The 19,419-nt window shown below is 44.0% G+C and overlaps 1 protein-coding gene across 2 annotated transcripts; it reads right to left on the bottom strand.

Annotated features, from left to right (window-relative positions):
* Positions 1-1,784: 1,784 nt before the first annotated feature.
* LOC308383996 (SH3 domain-binding protein 5-like) lies at positions 1,785-19,045 on the bottom strand. 2 transcript variants are annotated; one of them, XM_080862281.1, is made up of 9 exons: positions 18,712-19,045; positions 18,397-18,459; positions 12,994-13,122; positions 5,008-5,172; positions 4,791-4,921; positions 4,312-4,354; positions 3,991-4,207; positions 3,465-3,833; positions 1,785-3,214 (listed from the first exon to the last, which is right to left on the bottom strand). In XM_080862281.1, exons 1-9 carry the CDS (start codon positions 18,787-18,789, stop codon positions 3,039-3,041), a joined length of 1,371 nt encoding a protein of 456 aa, XP_080718407.1. In that variant the 5' UTR covers positions 18,790-19,045; the 3' UTR covers positions 1,785-3,038. The 2 variants fall into 2 exon arrangements, with proteins under 2 accessions (XP_080718407.1, XP_080718408.1); XM_080862282.1 differs by lacking the exons at positions 12,994-13,122; positions 18,397-18,459; positions 18,712-19,045 and adding an exon at positions 8,413-8,604.
* Between the last annotated feature and the right edge of the window lie 374 nt (positions 19,046-19,419).

The following is a 19,419-nucleotide window of genomic DNA, read 5'->3' on the forward strand; positions in this document are numbered from 1 at the left end:
TCTCATGAGTGGAAATTCTCCCCAATGCTCAGTTGAATTGTAAAACAAAAAAATCCAAGGGCTGCATCTCAGACTCTACAGGCCTCGGTTAGTATGTTATATGTTAAAGTTCATCACAGTACAAGTAGGAAAAGTCTGAACTAGTATGGCTGGTTTGGAAGGACTGCAGGGTGACAGCCGCTTCTCTCGAAAGAGAACCTGGCAGCACAGCTTAGGTTTGTACCTGAATAAGTTACAAGACTTCTGGAACAATGTCCTTTGGACAGACAAGACCAAAGTGGAGCTGTTCGATCATAATGCACAGCACCACGTTTGGAGAAAACAGAACACAGCATATCAGCACAAACACCTCAAACACTGTTGCTTGGTGGTGGAGGGGTGATGATTTGGACTTCTTTTGCAACCATGGGGCACTGGGGATATTGCAGTCATTGAATTGGCCATTAACTCAGTATAGCAAAGTATTCTAGAGTCAAATGTAAGGTCATCTGTCTGAAAACTAAGTATTGGCTGAAACACAATCAGGCAGAAACCACGAGGATTTCCCAACCACAGCAGGAAATCTACAACTGCATGGCTGAACAAGAAAAGAATCAAGGTGCTGCAGTGGCCTGGCCAAACTCTAGACCTCAACTTGATTGTGATGCTGTGGTGGGACCTTAAGAGAGTTGTGCATAAGCAAATGCCCAAACCTCAGTGAACTGAAGTTACGTTGCAAAGAAGAGCGAGCCAAATTTCTTCCACAGAGATTTACGAGACTGATCAATTGGCACAGAAAATGATCATTGGTCGAAGAGGTTCTATAAGCTATTAAATATCAGCGTGTACTCTGTTTTTCTGCATTTTGGCCTAATTTTAAATGAAACCAAACAAATAAAGTGAGAAATCTGATCTTTGCTGTGTTACCACTGAAATGAAACTAATTTAAAAACCTTTAAGAACATTAAAAGTGACAGAGGGCGTACTTTCTTTCTGCCATGACAGCAATTGTATAATTACAGTCATTCAGTTAAATGTAAATGTTTTAATGCACTCATTTGTTCTTACGCAATCTGATTTCTAATAACCTAAAACCACAAACAACATTTAATATGCTGAGAGCGAGATACAGTCTTTTGTGCTCCATAAAAAACAGAACCCAACCCTGTCACTAGGTGTCAGTGTGTGACAGAGCATTGCTGTGCTGTTCCCCTGCCTCAGTGAAACCTCTGGAGTTGATCTGGCACAGACGGGGAGATCACAGGATCTTAAATAACTGAAAGGTAGCTTGCTGGCAGCAGCCTGTTCAGACAGACAGATGGACAAAGATTTTAGAGTGAGAAGTCGTTCTACGATCTGTCTCAGGGCACTAACTGAAGTCATGAGATTACTCTTAAACAGCTCAGCAGAGCTAAAAAAAGAGTGTGTGTCACTGCAAAAAACCAAAACCAAAAACAGCTGACTGGAAAAGGAATCAGCAGGAAAAGCGAAGGTTATCAAATGATATGACCAAATATCCCCAAACAAAACATTGAGCAGATAAAGAACTTTCACATTCAGCAGTTCCAGTCGGCCTTGCTGCCGAGCAAATCTGTAACTCTAGACCATCTTTACTGCACTACGCTGGCAGCTGTGGCAGCACGAGGCAGCTGTTAGTGCTTCATTTGATGACTTGGGTCACTTTTTTCCACCGGTGGCATGTTTTAACATAAAATAAAAAGTTCCCAAAAACCAGGCTGCAGTGATCACCACTATGACAATCAACAACCTGAACGTCTAACACACACCATCAATTCGCTGATGAGTTAGATGAAGTACGTGTTTATTGCTTATTTGGTGTTAAACAGCTACAACGATAACCACACGACATCGTTCATATACAAGAATACAGGAGTATAAATATAGAGTATTTGTACTACAGGGTCAAAAAACACAAGACACACATTCAAAAAGTCATTCGCTCACACATCCGTGCAAACCGGCGACCTCACAGTGCGGTTTGCACTTTACACACATTCAGTCACTCATTCAAAAATCCAAATGGAAGACCAGTTCTGCCTCAAAAACAGGGCTCAGTCCCCCACGTGAAGTCTCTTTAGTGTTCAGAGTGTCGCCTGCACTCGAGGTCCTACTTCTGCTCTCCAGAGCCGACGCCGTCGTTCTTCATTTGGAATAAACAGGAGTAGAAGGGAGGGGTTCGAAAATGGACTAATCCTTCAGGAGACAGCTTGTCTTTGTCCCAGTTTGACCCTCACTTAAAGGGGACGTATTATCCTTTATAAATACTATTACAGCGGTGGGCCAAAGTTTTAAAAAATGAGTTCAATTTAGGTACAAGTGATTAATTCAGATTGTTTCAAACACTATGTTTAAGATTATGATGTCACAGAAAGGGGATATTTTAGGTCCACAAACCTGTTTGTTCTCTGGCAACCAATCAAAGGAAAGCTGGCTTAACTGGAGGGTAAAAATAAGGATGAACTGACCCCCTGTATCTGACCTGAAAATCAGTCCAAGAATTTAGACATGGAGTAAGAAAGGAGCGTAACGCTGTTCAAAATAATGAAATGCATGTTACCGGTGCCAACAGTAGCAGGTTAACTATTAAAGTTTCCTGTGTTACCTTGGAAATATCCTGCATGACCCGTGAACATGTTAAAACACAACTGAAATCACCAACGTCTTCCACAGTCTGTAGAGGAACTTTGTCACACAGTCGTAATACGCAGTTTTTTTGGCACAAGATGAGAAGAACTTTGTCTTCTGTAGCAAATACAGAGCAGGAGGGAAGGGGAGGGTCCAGGGGAAATGCAGTGCTGACACTCAACACCACAAGGCTGAAGCAGAGTCCATCAGTCATCCTATAATGAAAGATGTTAAACACGCTACACGCAGCACCTTCCACGTGACAGCACTGATGTTTAGACAGCACAACGAATGAGACACAAAGTCATGCGGGTGTGCAGCGCTTCACTCTCCTCCCATTGTGTCTTCTGCCAGTGAATCCACTGAGTCTTAAAGCTGCGCATGGCGAGTGTTCGCGCCACGACGCATCCTCGTCACACGCTGTTGAGGAGCAGGATGGACGTGGCGGAGGTGGGAGATGTGATTTCGGGGTTAATGTAGTGGGGGTCTCGCTCATCAGCGGGATCCTCATCTCGTTCTTGCGCTACATTCAAGGTCAGCTTGTTCAGACCGCTCTCCACTGTCGCCTCTGCTCCTTCTGCTCTGTTGCCTGGAAAACACGCAGGAAGAAAAGTGCAAGGAAAGGTTCAATTAAATCAGGGAAATTATCCGACATAGAGTTTTAGACAAAAGTTAACCAGCAACTTCTACATTACGAGTCCTTCACAAGGACTCCTACTTTTATTTTAAACCTGTAACATCCTCTGCCAAAATAATTCCTCAGTCATTAGATTTGCTTTTGTTTGTCAGGAAACGTGCTCAGGATCAGGTTGCACATCAGTGCTCAGTGGGACACACACCTCTCTCCTGGTCGCAGTCTGGAGAGGAGGCGCCGCTGCACTGGCTGCGAGGGCCCAGGAGAGGCGAGGCGTGCCCGGAACTGCACACTGAGTCTGGGCTGTGAGAGCCAGAGGGGCTCGCTAGCTCCAGGACACCGGTGGGGCAAGAGGAGGACAGGATGGAAGAGGAAGAGGGACAGGAGGAGAGATAGGAGGATGAGGAGGGGGTGTGGAGCAAGGAGGACGAGTAAGGTTGAGGCATGTCGACGGGGGTGGAGGCAGAGGTGGAAGGCGAGGAAGAGGTTGCTTGGGGCGAGGAGGTGGAGTGCGAGTCGGCCTCCTCCTCTGAGCTGCTGTGACTGCCCTCTTCGTCGATAGACACTGACACCACTGAAACACACACACACACACACACACACACACACACACACACGGGGATGTGAGCTTGAAGACACACACATGCAAACGGCTCAACAAAAACAAAGAAATGATAACGCGGCTCGATGACGCGGGTGACTGCCCATCTCCGAGTGGGCGTGGCACTCACTCGACAAACCGTCCGACTCCATCTTGAAGTTGGCGATGTCGTCGCTGCCGCCGTCGCCTTCTGCTCCAACTCCCTGCTCCCTGGTGCCCATGGCGAGGGAACGTCGCTGGGCGTGGATCTCCTCTGAGATGCTCTCCAGGTTGCGCAGCGCCGTGCGGTACTCCGCTTTGGCAACCACAAGTTTGGCCTGAAGCTCGTCCACATGACGCTTTATTTGCTGTGAGAAATAAAACAGTGTTTCTCAGCAAAGACACCTTGTAATAAAACACAGATATATAGATTATGTTTACTCCTTCGAGTCTATGAGTAGGTGATACATACCTCCAGATGTAGGTAATACTTCGCTTTGAGTTCAAAATACGGTCTGCAGGGGGAGAAGAAGAAGAAAAAAGTGAGAGGGGGAGGAGAGAAATTTAGCCCGCTGGAAGAACAACCCTCCTCCGTGTGCAGTCACATTCCACGTCTCTATGGAGGGAGCGCAACCCAGTACTGTCAGCCAACACACAAAACATCTGGACTTCATCAGGTTACAGAAATTTCGCTTCCCCCACTTCTCGAGCGCCACTTTAGCTCAGTGGGTGAGCAGGCAACCACTTGCACCATGGCCAGAGTGCAGTGGCCTGGGCTTGAATCTGACCTACGGCCCTTTTCTGTGTGTCTTCGCACTCTGTCTCCTCTGTTTCCGGTCTATCTTCACTGCTAATCTATCCAGCAAAGGCAAAAACCCCCAACACGCTCGCATAAAAGGTTCAGGCGGCGGCAAACTTATGAGCAGCATTTCCCAAAATCCGATCACAAACCTCGATTTGTTGATGGAGCGTTTCAGTTTCTTCTCGAGCTGCCTCATGTGGCCTATGCAGGAATTGTGGTTGGCTGCTGTTTTCTTGTGCTCTGCTTCGCTGCACGTTCTCGCCTGCTCAGCCTCCATCACCTGAAACGACCGAGAAAAAAAACGCCTGAGGCTAAACCGCTCGTTCAGGATGGAATTTTTGGGCTGTGCTGCATTTATATACTTACTCTCTGTGTGGCGTGGTTAAGCATTTCCTGCCAGGCGGAGTCAAACTGCCGGGTGTCCTCCTCGAGCAGCCTCTCCTCGGCCAGGGCGATGGTCTCCTTGGCTGCCCGCAGGATCTCCACCGACCGCTGGAATTCCTGAGTGGCCTTCTGCGCTTCAATCTGAGCCTGGAGTTCAGGGAAGGACAAGCAGCGGTCAGAACTTATTAAGTCAGACTGGAAACCAAATGTTCCACCTAAAAATACAATTCAGGAGGTAAATATTACTGCTAACATTTCACACATTTCTGATGTGAAACAGCTCACTGCCTGCTCCATATTTTCCCTAATAGAGTACCTTTGCTTGGCTCACTGGTCAAAATAACGCTCATTTATCATCTACTGGTTCTCGGTGCAGTCTAAAAAAAAAAAAAAAAAAAGAGCTGCTTATGCTTCTTTCCCTACTTGCTTTAAGCCAGCTTCATCCTGATTGGTTGCCCTTGAAAAACAAAACCAAAAGATTTGAAGAGCTGTGTTCACAGCCAAAGCATGGACTGTGTATAAAAGATGGACAACGGCACACCTCCACATGCCCTCTCATGCATAAGTGCCTTAACTTTAGCCGGTAACTGGGAAAAAAAACCCTCTTGGTTCTTCTTAGATTCGGCAGGAAGGCTAAAGCAGCGTATTGTTATTGGTTAATGATCTGTCAATAATAAAACATTAGCCAATGGGTGTGCAGAGTCCCAGTGTCTTTGAGCCAGAGCTGTGTGCCCAAGATGACCATGTTAGAGATATGACATCATTAAGATTAGAAAAATCTACACAAAACTGATCTTGAAACCTGAAACTTGGCTCATAGCTGAAACTTTATCCAGAGTAGAAGAATGACAAAAACTAGAGAAAAGCAAAACAGGTCCCTTATAAATCATAGTGACAAATGACTTAAAATTGCTTTCATGAAGTAAAAGTTCACTAAGTTCTTACATGGTATGAATGAACCAGGAGTCTTTGTGTTGCCTGTGTGTTTAATTTAGGACCCATACCCGCCCTCGGCCTCCCTCCCCTCACACCTCTAACCCTGAACCTGGTTCTGCTTGAGATTTCTTTCTCTGAAAAGGGAGTTTTTCCTTCCCACTGATACCAAAGGCTTACTCATAAGGAGCTTGTCTGACTGTTGGGGTTTTCTCTGTATTATTGTTGGGTCTTTATCTTACAATATAAAGCAACCCGAGGCGACTGTTGTTGTGATTTGACGCTATATAAATAAAACTGAATTGAATCGAATTGGTTGAGTCCTTATGACGCCCAAACAGGCCAACATTCATAGAAAAAGACAACTGAGCCTTGATCCAATAGACAAACAGAATCTTTGTCACTGAGGAAATCTGACACACTGTCGGTGGGCTCCTCCTGCCCACAGTCACAGTTAACAGGAGGGTTATTCTCATCACGTTGGACATATTTGGACCCACTCAGACAGGCATAACTCCAAGGTCATTGCACTGGCTGAATGCTAACATGAAGTAGTTACAGTAACTCCAATTCAATGTCCTTGAAAGAGAGAATAATAATAATCAGGGAGAAACTTTCCCTCTGGTGATTAGTATTTAACAAGTGTATTATTAACAGTACAGCAGTTCAGAGGGACATATTTCATGCTGCCTGTCTGTCGGGTTTACAATGGAACCAAACCTGCTCGTCTACTTTGTGTTTTTATCTCAAAGTGTTTTCAATGGACGATTGTTTCTACTAAATGGTCCTTTTAAACTAAGAAGTAAAGCTGTGTATTCATGTTAACACTTATTATTATGTTAACATGAATGCACAGCTCAACGTCTCAAACATCTATTCTTTAAAATCCAAGAGCGATTTCTCTACCAGCGTTTTCCATAAACAGATGCAGACGCAGAGGAAAGCAAAACCCAAGCTGAAACACATGAATTGGTCTGTATGAATGTAATCCTGCTGACATGACGTCAAGGATAAGAAACGTATGTCACTTTTAACACATAGCCTACACATTGAAGCCTATACTTGGATTTACATTATAGAAACAGTGAAAACAATTATTTTTCTTACTTATTGTGAAGCTGAAATGTAACACAGTAACACTAAAGTCACTGTGTAATATACACCATTACAACAAGAGCACCGGGTCACCTACATGCTCAGCCATGAGGTGAAGCTCCCGGTTTACAGTTTTTGTGCTTTTGTTAATAACAGAGGAAGTTTGGAGCGCTACAGTTATGGAGTCAGCAGCTCATTGGCCATGCTTAGCTGAAACAATAATACCACTCACAGCTGATGGTTGAATATCTCGGAGGAAAGAAATTTCACTGTTGATTTCTTGCAACAGTGGCATCCTGTTACAGTGCCACACTCAAATTCAGAGAGCACATTAAAACAAGACAGACTGCATGGCTTTGTGCTTGACTTCAATCCTGTGGCAATGAGACTGAAACCACCTGAATTCAAAGGCAATATAGTGCCATCAAAATAGTCTGTCTATGATAGATAGGTACAAGTACAGTACCTGCTAACACTTTTCTGGAGGGGCTTTTTGCCTTTGATTAATAGGTCACCAGTGAGAGGTAGACAGGAAAGAGGGGCAAAGAGAGTAGGGGAAGGCATGCAGCAAAGGGCAGCAAGTTGGACTTGATCCCAGGGCCACTGCAACATATAGCCTGCTCAAGCAGTGAGCTGAACTGACACCAACCTTCTAGCAAGTATACACCTGTATACTTTGAGTGACTGAAAACAATGTGGACAACAGCAGTGTTAATGAGCTACAAAAAAAGTTGGAGTATAACCAGGAGATTTTCTCTGTCCTTGTCCCTGATAGCAACGCACTTCACGTTACTAAGGTCAGTGTAGTCACACAAGCTGTTAACCCGTGTAACGTCGGCCATGTTTAAGATAAACCCAGCAGTGATCAGAGGTCTGCTCCAACTAGGGCTGCTCAATTAATCGAATTTTAATCACGATTACGATCTGGGCTTTCAACGATCATTAAAAATGACTGAGCCGATTATTAGCCCCTCCCTCATTTATCCGCGACACCTTAAAGGCCGGTCCGTGAAAATATTGTCGGGCATAAACCGGTCCGTGGCGCAAAAAAGGTTGGAGACCGCTGATTAAGAGGACCTGAGGGAAGCTCGGAAAGCTAAGCAGAAGTTATTTGGAGAGGAGAGTGACTGCTGTTGGTTGAAAAGAGAGGTAAAAAAAAAAACTTCAGTGGTGTTGCACACTATTTTATATTATTTTTTAAAGTCATTATTCAATACATTGTTATTGTTAACCCTTTAAAGCCAGTCAGAGCAGCACGCTCCGTTTTGCGTAACTATTTTTAAATCCCTGTAGAACCTGAACCGTGTAAGCTAGCGCAATAATTTTTTTTGCATATGAAACCGGAGGAGTTGTACTTACATCTGATGCCGTCAGCTTGTCCTCGGTCACGGTTTCCTTCCACATATAGCTTTGCAAAAATTGCATAAAAAGCGCTTGCAGGAACAAAAACATAATATTCCAGAAACACGCTTTGCCGATCCGATCAGCTGTTCGTAACACTTCCTACAGTGAAACAGACGTCAGCGCGAACTGTCGCATGTCCGCCATTTCCTGGCCGAAACCGGAAGTGACGTCATTTTCGCGGAAAATGTTTTTTTTTTTACTTGTACGCCTTAAAAACCTATACTGGTCATGTTTGACTTTTCTGAATAGTTTCTGGGATGCTTAGAACTCGAATTGCACTGCTGGAAATAGTTTATTTTGATGCACCTGCTGTTTTCTTTGCAAATTTGCGTCATAGGATTGTTTTTTTGTTTTTCCTGCAGTATATAAAAATTGGTGTATCTCCAAAATAAAACTATGAAGACACTCAAAATAAATTTCCTGTTGTTGTAAACTATTTTTTGCAACTTTTTTGTATTTAAAGTTTTGAGGGATAAGCCTCTTAAATTTCTCCAAGTAGAAATATATGTAAAAAACAAAAAACAAAAACGATTTTCAATTTTTTTGTAGTTTATTGCACTTTTTTGCAATTAATGTAGTTACTATGGACTTAATGCATACATATTATTAAAATATGGGCTATAACAGTTGCATAGCAACTTGAAATGCTCCCACAAACGGCACTACAACATGTAAAACCGTTTCTTCGCCCGCTTTGAGACGACCAAGCCCTCAGCTGCCACACCACTTCCACCCGCCCCCAGCACTGGCACACTAACACTTAGGGAGCACCAAGTGAGGTGTGTTCTAAGGTCAGTGAATCCCAGGAAGGCGGCAGGTCCTGATGGAATACATGGAAAGGTTCTCAGAGCATGTGCTGACGAACTGACCGGAGTCTTCACTAAAATCTTAAACCTTTCCTTATCATCAAACACCGTCCCGCCCTGCCTCAAAACCTCCACCATCATCCCCATCGCCAAGAAGACAGCTGTGGCCAGCCCAAATGACTACAGGCCTGTTGCACTTACGCCTGTAGTGATGAAGTGCTTTGAGAGACTGGTCTGTCAGCACATCAGGGCCGGTCTGCCTCCCACTCTGGACCCCCACCAATTTGCCTACAGGAAAAATCGTTCCACCGAGGACGCTATCACCATAGCGCTCCACACTGCGCTGAGTCACCTGGAGCACAGAGGAAGCTATGTGAGAATGCTCTTTCTGGACTTCAGCTCAGCATTCAATCATATCATCCCGGAGATCCTGGTCCAGAAACTGTCTCACCTGGGACTCTCCACCCCCATCTGCCTCTGGATCAAGGACTTCCTGACAAATAGACCACAGTCTGTCAGACTCGGCCCCCACCGGTCCAGCACCATCACACTCAGCACCGGGTCTCCACAAGGATGTGTTTTGAGTCCCCTCCTGTTTACGCTCTACACATTCGACTGCTCCCCTACCCATCTCTCAAACACCATCATAAAGTTCGCGGATGACACCACAGTGGTTGGACTCATCTCAAGGGGGGATGAGTCGGACTACAGAGATGAGGTCAACAGACTGACTGAGTGGTGTTCAGTTAACAACCTCCAACTGAACACCACGAAAACTAAAGAACTTATCTTGGACTTCAGGAAGGGCAGAGCAGACCCGGCCCCACTTTACATTCACGGGAGCTGTGTGGAGAGGGTACACTCCATGAGGTTTCTGGGCGTGCAGATATCTGATGACCTCTCCTGGACTGCAAATACTACAGCGGTGGTTAAAAAGGCCCAGCAGCATCTCCACTTTCTGAGAGTGCTCAGGAGGAACAACCTGGAGGAGAGGCTGCTGGTGACATTTTACAGAGCCACCATAGAGAGCATCCTAACGTACGGCATAACAACATGGTATGCAGGGTGCTCAGCTGCGGACAGGAAAGTACTGCAGAGGGTCATCAACACAGCCCAGAAGATCACTGGCTGCTCTCTGCCCAGCCTGGAGGTCACTGCAAACTCTCGGTACCTCAGCAGAGCTGGCAATATCATCAAGGACCACTCTCACCCCAGCAACCAACTGTTTGAACTATTACCGTCAGGCCGACGGTACAGGTCACATAAAACCAGGACAAACAGATTCAGGGATAGCTTCTTTCCCAGAGCTATCACCGTAGTAAATAAGCACAAAAACAATTGAACCTATTCCATACCGTCACTGTCATTATATTATGCTGCTATTCCTACTGTCATTATATTAATGCTGCTATCCTGTATATATTGTACATACTATTGTTTGAGTACTTACGATTGTTTTTTTTGTACTTTTTATATTTTACATTTATATTTATTATTGAAACTTGCACCAAGGGAGTGGCACTCCAATTTCGTTGTACTCTGTACAATGACAATAAAGGCTATTCTATTCTATTCTAAAAAAATAATATAAGCTCTGGCGGACTTGGTTCTATGGTGGGTCTTAAAGGGTTAAATAAATATCGTCAAATAATCGCGATCTCAATTTCAGTGAAAATAATCGTGATTATCATTTTTGCCATAATCAAGCAGCCCTAGCTCCAACTCACAAAAAATGTAGAAAATACAAAATCTTTGGCATCAATTGTCGTGACAGTGTTGTTGCTAAGGCCTGTGAAAGGTGACGAGAGAGAGAAAAGAGGCGGAAGATAACAGCTTTTTATTGCGCGCGATCTGCTATTTCAACAAAGTGGTAAAGATGAATCCTTCCTCTTTGTCTCTCATCGTGACCCATTTCCCAGGCTCTAAGAGCAGGGAGGTTGAGGGGGGAAACAGAAGGAGGGTAATAGATATTTAATGAGGCAAAAACAAGAAGAAAAACAGAAAAAAGGAACTGAAACATTAAAACAACATCCATCAAGATGAAGACAGAAAGAGACACAAAAATACCAGAACTTCCCAATCAGAGCAGCTTTTCTCGTTGCTGGCTTGGTGGTGTTTCCATGACGTGTCAGTGCTGTGTGAGTTTCTGCCTTTTGCAAAAAGCCTGACGAAAAGTCTTTGTCACCCTCGTGAATAACGTGTCAACGCTTGAGAACACAATTTGCCATTATCTTCATGGCACAAAAGCACACTGAGCTTCAGACACCACGCACATAATGAATGGGCTTTGTTATCAGTTAATTAAGTTGATGTCATAGAGACCAAATCATGTGACACTCAGAACCAAACAATATGATGTTCTTTGGATCTGAAATAGCCTGGCAGGCTGTGATATGCACCATGGCTGCGTGCGTGTGTGTGTGTGTGTGTGTGTGTGTGTGTGTGTGTGTGTGTGTGTGTGTGTGTGTGTGTGTGAGTGTGAGACTCATTCATGTGTCAGACACAGTCACCCCGTCTGATGTCTAAGTCTCTCTAAAGACATCCTATTTACAATTTCAAACGGGTGAGATGGTTGCAGGGCTGGGAAAGGTGGAGAAAGGTGACTAATACCCAATGTGGTGAGGGTGGGATATGCAGGGTGTGGACACAGACAGCCAAACAGGCAGCGGTGCAGAAGTGAATGCTGGGTAAAAGGGACAAAAGAGAGGACAGTGCAGGAAAATACCCCCCACCCACCCCAATCGTTGTTGGAATGTAAGGGGGAAAACATGGGGGGCGGTGTTTGAGGGGATGTAACTGGCTTATGGGTGGGGGTAGATGGAATATGTGTGTGTCTGTGGTGGAGGGTCAGCGAGGTCATGCATGAGTCCTTTTAAAGTAGGTCGTGTATTAAATATTAAATATTTGTCTATAAATCATAACCAGACAATACGCCAGTTTAAACCCGAGACCGTTATCGGCTTTGCTCTGTTTAAATCACCCAAACACACGCGCGCACACACACGCACGCACGCACGCACGCACGCACGCACACAAGCAAAGGATTTTGATCCTTTCGTGCAAATGCCGGTCCCATCAAAATTCAAAACCTGCAGTAATCCCTGGCTCTCACGTGTTAATACCAGAAGCAGATGCCACCTGCAGGTATTTTGTCACAGCGCAACAGAGATAAGCAACATACACACACATACGTACATTCACACACACACGTGTACAAAATCTATTTCAGTTTGACATGCAAATGTCAGCCTTCTGATGCATGACTCATAAGCTCCTGCATTGGCTAGGATGGAGGGGTGGAAGCTTCAACAGCCTGGAGCAATAAATGAGATGAGCCACTGCAGAGGGAGAAGCACAGACTTGGTGTCCTAACCTTTAGGTTGTGTTGCCCTGCTTTGTGTCTCCCTGCAGCAGTGCTGCAAGCATGACAAGTACTCCCAGATCCAGCAAAAAGAAACAAGTCAGGCCATGCAAAATGTCGCAAGTCTATCACCACGCAGAGACTGCGTGTGCGTGCGTGCATGCGTGAGACACTAGCTTAAGATGCAGAGCTGTGACTGAGTTTAAATATAGGCGTCATGTGACCGTACTCCCTTTAAGTAGATAGAAGCGGCTCTGTTTAAACTTCTCATTGTTAATCCTCAGTAATCCTGCCCTCACACTGTCTGCTGACCTTGGAGTCACTCCCGCTCACTCTTGTGAATGTGTGTGTGTGTGCATGTGTGTGTACCTGTCTTGCCACTTTGCGGGCCTCCCAGTAGGGTTTGGAGTCATCCACGGCTCGCCCGATCTTCTTCACCTGCTCATCCAGTTTAACTGTTGCCTCAACCAGCACTGCTCGGAACCTCTGACGGAAGTCCTTCACACACACACACAAACACACACACTTAGAAATGAGGAGAGGAACTTATCGGGTCACACTATTAGGTTGGACATGGTAGACTGTTCAAAGCACCACTGTGTCTTCAGTGCAGCGTTACAGAACAACAACTGTGGTTATTATTTATATCTGTGTAATATCAGGCCTTATTGTGGTGTGAGATTTCCTGTTGCCCCCATTAGTCATACCCATATACAAGAGCATGGTTTACCCATGTAACACACAACTGTAGAGTGTGTAAACTATATTTTGTTTTCTTTGTTTTATGCAGTGGGTGTGTCAGCTCTCATTGTTGCTAAGCAGCATTGCTTATGTTTTTTGGTGGTGACCCACTGAATGAGTATGAGTAAGGATGAAGCATTACTGCAGGAGGGCCCAATATCCGTGTGCATTTATGCAGCTACTTTTGTGTGTCTGTGTATGCTTTAATTTGCTGAAGAGGGGTTTAAAAGCAGCTGCATCCTCTTCACAGAGCACAGATCGGCATAAATGAGCGGTTAAAGAGGGAGAAGGGAGAGGGCGCTACAGGAAACACACTTCCTGTGACATCATCGCATTTCCTACGTCCTGTTCCTGCAAAGACGGGTGACACGTCACAGAATCTACAAGGTAAACTCTGTGAGCACGCTGCTGGCCTTACATACTGCTCAGGAAACTAAATAGGGGCCCGATTGTTGGAACTGGGCACGACCATACACAAATATAATGTTTGTGCATTCAAATGCCAAATGTTCAAAACTAGTTTAATCAAACAAATTCAAGATTTATTGTAAACAAATGGAATAACTGCGGTGTGAGAAAGTCTTGAGTCACCCCTTATTTCTTTATATTTTACTAAGAAAGTGGGAAACGTGCAGAGGTTACTGAAACATCAGCAAACATCATACAAGACAACAAAAGAATGAGGTAATGTCAAAGACAAATCTACTGAGAATAAAACTTATTGGATGACTCACTTTTTTTGTTTGAGTCACCTATTCCACGCTGCACCGTTACACTGAAACCTGGGGTTTCCCCACCTGTCAACACCTACTTTAAGCCCTGCTATGACCACCTTTACTCATCATCACAGTCTGAACTCCCTTACATAAGCATACTGGCCATTTCTTTGAGTCGTCTTCAGGAATAGTTCTCCAGGCTTGTTGAAGGACATTCAAAGCTCTTCTTTGGATGTTTCTGCCTTTTGTTTGGTTCTCTGTGAGCATGATCGCACACTGCTTCAATAATGTTGAGGTCCAGGCTCAGGGGAGGCCAATCCATGACTGATAGTGTTCTTTCATTGTGCGCTTTTCTATTCAGGCATGTTTATAATGCACTATCAGTGTGTTTGGTATCACTGTCATACTGAAAAATGAAGCTGCTGATCACACACTGTCCACTTTTCTTGATGGTAGTTTTCTGCATTCAGGGCCCAAACATTTCAACTTAACTGTAATTTATTTATATAGCTTCAAATCACAACAAGAGTTGCCTTAAGGCGCTTTATATTGTAAAGTAAAAACCCTACAATAATACAGAGAAATCCCCAACAATCATATGACCCCCTATAAATGACTGCTTGGTGGGAAGTAAAAACTCCCTTTTAACAGGAAGAAACCACCAGCAGAACCAGGCTCAGGGTTGCCATCTGCAATGACTTGTTGGGGTTGAGTGGACCAATACAGGACAAACACACGCCGTGGAAGAATTTGGATTTGGATTCATGTCTCCATCAGTCCTGTTGTCACTTATTTTCAGTGGCAGCAGGGCCAGATGCATCTCTCAGGTCCTGTTTCAAGGCTTTTCTGGATTTAAAAAAAATTCCTGAAAGATACTGCGTTTAACTCAAAGTTCGTCTGGGTGGATGCTCCCCATAAGCAAAAGACCAGAATACTCTAGAGACATTCAAGAGGTGTGTACCCAAGATGATATCCCTTCAGTGACATCATACAGAGCCAAGAGTAGAAAAAGCTTAATTTAACTTTTCCATACAATAACTGCATTATTTCAATTCACCACAGCAAATGTTATATGTATGACAAAAAAATAAGGACATGTATATTAAGCTCGTTAAGGCAGCTCAGCTCATCAGGAGCTGACAGATTCAATTGTTCCTCTGGGACAATAATAAAGAAGACTTAGTTATCGCTTCATAATAAAGGTTAAAATTTAAAATTCTGTTTATTTTCTATGGGAGGCTCATGATGGCACGCATCACAAGGGCACAGTCCCACATCTGCCAGACATAGAAGAGATTTAACGTTGTGTTGGCAGGCAGAGTCAACTGTGGATTTAAACTCTCCGCCCCAACTTACTCATCCTCTGAATCTACCGTACATCATTTTTAATCAGCTCCAGGCTGCAGGAGGACCCCCTGCAGCCTGCCAGGGGCTCCTTCCATAGTCCTTAGCTCCTCCTTAGCTTTTTTTTTGTTGCCTCCAGATGCATCCATGTTTCTTCTTCTGTTTGCTTGTGTATTCACATCGATCACCCTACTTATAATGCTGTTTCCTGTAAACACTGCCAAAGCTGTGAAAAAGCTGAGCTTTCCAAAAAGCACCAAGAAACAATACGTTAAAAAATAAAATCAGTATATATATATATATATATATATATATATATATATATATATATATTTATTTATTTATTAGGGGTGCAACGATACACAAAATTCACGGTTCGGTTCGGTTCGATACTTTGGTGTCACGGTTCGATATTTTTTCGATACAAAAAAAATGTTCATGCCTTTTTAATTTGTCATTTATTAAAATTATAAATATATATTTTAACTCAAAAGTACAGTTTTTAAATTTAACCCTAACCCTTGTGCGTGTTTTTTATTTTGACAGCGAATGCGCACCTGCGGACCACTTATGTGCAGCCCTGGTTATTTAGCTCGTCATATTGCAGCCACAGAAATTCTTTTGTCCATGAAACCATAAAGCTGCACTTTCTTTTTGCCTTATAGTCTGATTTGTCATAACTTCTCAGTTTTGTGGTAAGCTTTTCTTTGGCTGTCACTTCTTCACCCTGACCTGTCTTATTTGGCTCAGCAGAACTAAAATATATATCTGTCTGTGAAGGTCATCGTAGTCAAATATAAATCCTGCTGCTTTTACACACGCACTCACATAAGCTCAGCGATTCTCTGCGCGATCAACCTCTCACATGTTTAAGCTGCGGGAGATTTCACTTGTCATGTTTGCATAGTAAGCTAACAATTAATAAGACTATGTCAGAGGAATTGGTGCACAAATTATCATCACTCACAGATCAGTGCTGTCATTGCAAAGTGAAAGCAAAAAAACAAGCGCAAATTCAAACGCGATTTCAATATGTCACATATTGACAGTGGCTCACCGATGCCAATGACATAATTACCCAGCTACATTTCTGAAAGAATGCAAAAGCATTGACATATATTTTTCCTTCCTACAATAGCCCGACGGGCAGGGCAGAGATAGATTTTGGTAGCCCGACTGAAAAGATCGCTAGCCCCGGGACGTCGGGCTAGCGATATTGCGAGCCCTGTATCTGATTGAGGAATCACTCATCTTTGGAAAAAGAGAGTTTATTACAGAGAAATGTCTCTTTCCAAAATAAAAGCTATACTATCCGCTTCTTCTGGGCTATATTCTCAGCAGCATAAGGAGAATCATGTGCTAACAGCTGTCTAAATGACTCGGCTAAAGTTAGTAGCATGCTTGCTTGTTTTTTTTCTGCTTCCACTTGTCTTTGCACTAGGATGATGTCGGCGTAAATGTGCAGTCATATTCGTTGTGTTCCCACTAGTGCTTTCAGGTTAATCTCGTTGAAATGACCTTAACGCCACAACACGGCAAATCTCCGTTAACGAGCTACCGCCGATCGCTCCGTGCATGGGGCTAGACGGCCAACACGTTAACGAGCTAACTGCGCTAACACACTAGCTCCCACCCATGTAATTGAGCATTGCATGGCACATCCAACATACTGTTTTACTTTAGTGCATGACTCGCTTACCTTCAGGGTCATACGTCACATGAAAACCAAAATAATTCCAAACGCCAGATCTGAATGAGAGTGCGGGAGGTCCATGTTGTAAGGAGAGCTTAACTTCTGTCTCGCTAGCTTGCCCTGCACTCTTCCTTCTGATGATGCTGTCTGTGTTGAGCGCTCAGTGAATCTGCGTTCGACTACTCCGCCTAGGCTGCACTGTCGAGCCTAGGCGGAGTAGTCGAACGCAGATTCACTGAGCGCTCAACACAGACAGCATCGTCAGAAGGAAAGTTGATAAAATAAATTAAAAATTTTGTATTGTTCGATACATATGCGTACCGAACCGAAAGCACTGTATCGAACGGTTCAATATCGATACGAATATCGTTGCACCCCTAATATATATATGTGTGTATATATATATATATATATATATATATATATATATATATATATATATATATATATATATATATATATATATATATATATATATATATATATATATATATATATATATATATATATAAGTTAAAATTCAGCTGGAAAACATGGATTAAAACATGGATTACAGGAAAATCTCTCCTCCTGTCCCTCTCTGTCTCTGTGCGTGCTGTTACGGTCATTCCAGCTGTGGTTTGCTGGGTTTGGATGTGAGCGCAGGGCTAATGAGAAACAGAAGAGGCCTACTTTCAGGAAAACAAAAAACTGAGGCCTCGCTCTGGAATGTTTTCACTTTTCCTCAACAGTGACCCAGCTAGCACACACTTGAGCCGAAGCTGCCCCTTCTGTGTGCCGTCTGCCCTCCTGCAGTTGTTCGCTTCACTTTACATCCTTTATTCCTCCATAATGTGTCTGATTCCTGTTTCTGTTCAGACTCCTAAATGAACGTGAGTGTTATGAGCAAATAGATGAATTTCACCAACCGCTCCACGGCAGTGTTTCCGACTAAGACCACAGCTGCACTAGGAGTTTATAAAGTGCAGGGAGGGACAGTTCCTGCTTCATTTTTTCCACCTCTTCCCACTGATGCACATTTAGTAGTTTTCCATCTTTCGAAAGCTTTCCGTTTAGACTGTTTTAAAACAATGGCACCGTTGCTAGGCAAATCCCTGACACTACAGTGGCAGAGAGACAAATCTCACAGCGCTGACACGATTTCTCACCACTTTAGAGTTTTAAAAAAAGTGAGACTTAGTGACTGCTGGGTGGGTGCCAGAGCTCGGCTTACGCCCTGCTCTCGGTGTTTGAGGGGCAATAATTCTGATGCCAGCAGTGTGTGTTGTTGGGTCTCACCTCCAGCTCACTCTCCCAGCGGTTAATGTCGTCTGTAGACTGGTTCAACTTCTCCAGCTCTCCCTGTTTACAGAAAACACACCAGTGATGGAAAACACACACACAGAGAGGGAGAAAGGGAGGAGTGTGATTAAATAAGACTGGCAATCCTCAGGCTGTGACTCGTGTTAACCAAATTATTGAACTTACAGCTCTCAGTAGGTCATTTTGGAGACAGTCAAAATATGACACACACACAAACACACACAAACGCTCTGACATTTTTTAACCTACTGTCACTCCACATCTGGAATCATTGTCCTAACCCCACCTTACCTGTATCCTGGGGTCCACTTCTTCCTCCTCGTCAGCACCCTGCAGGTCATCCTCACAGGTATTCCCATTTCGCTCCATTGTCGGAATTTCTGGGAGATTTCTGGTAACCAAACGAGGGTCTTCGGCGCAAACTAAGCGCGACCCCGGGGTGCTGAACAGCACAGGAGCGATCCAAACACCCTCTAACCTTTAGCGCGGTGCATAGCTGGGCTTTTTAAAAGCGGGCAGCGAGTTTAAAGAGACGTCCACCCGCGGGAAGAGCGGACACGCGAACTACAGCGGACCACAACCTCGCGGAGGACGAGCTGCGAACGAAGAAAGCGTTTAACTACAGCGAGACCTACGGCTACTTCCGTTTGGGACATTCAAAATAAAAGCGGCGCGTAACGTTTACGTCTGCAAGCCGGACCTGAAAGGGGGAGGGGCCAGGCACGTGTCTTATTACAAAGCTGTTAGCTTAAAAGTGGCGCTGCGCGTGAGTTTATGTTTGATGGATAATTGCTCTCAGATTATTTATCTGGACATTATATTTTAGTTACTTATAATCTTACTGCACAAGCTTTTTAAACCAGATACAACAGATGAAAGTACCGATAAACGTATTATCGATTTTACCGATAAACAATCACATGCATGATCTGTTGATGTATGCTCAGTCATCCAGGTAAGGACATCCCTCAAGGTTGATTTTGTGTATCTGGACTTAAC

The sequence above is a fragment of the Rhamphochromis sp. 'chilingali' genome (assembly GCF_963969265.1).
Source record: "Rhamphochromis sp. 'chilingali' genome assembly, chromosome: 17".
Classification (NCBI taxonomy): Eukaryota; Metazoa; Chordata; class Actinopteri; order Cichliformes; family Cichlidae; genus Rhamphochromis; species Rhamphochromis sp. 'chilingali'.

Bases quoted from the DNA above. Each gene is read 5' to 3' on its own strand.
- LOC308383996 (XM_080862281.1), bottom strand. From the start codon at position 18,789: ATGGAGCGAAATGGGAATACCTGTGAGGATGACCTGCAGGGTGCTGAC. The intron at 18,460-18,711 runs GTAAGGTGGGGT...TTCTGTAAACAG, and splicing joins AAGTGGACCCCAGGATACAG to GGAGAGCTGGAGAAGTTGAA. The intron at 4,208-4,311 runs GTATGTATCACC...TATTTCTCACAG, and splicing joins AGTATTACCTACATCTGGAG to CAAATAAAGCGTCATGTGGA.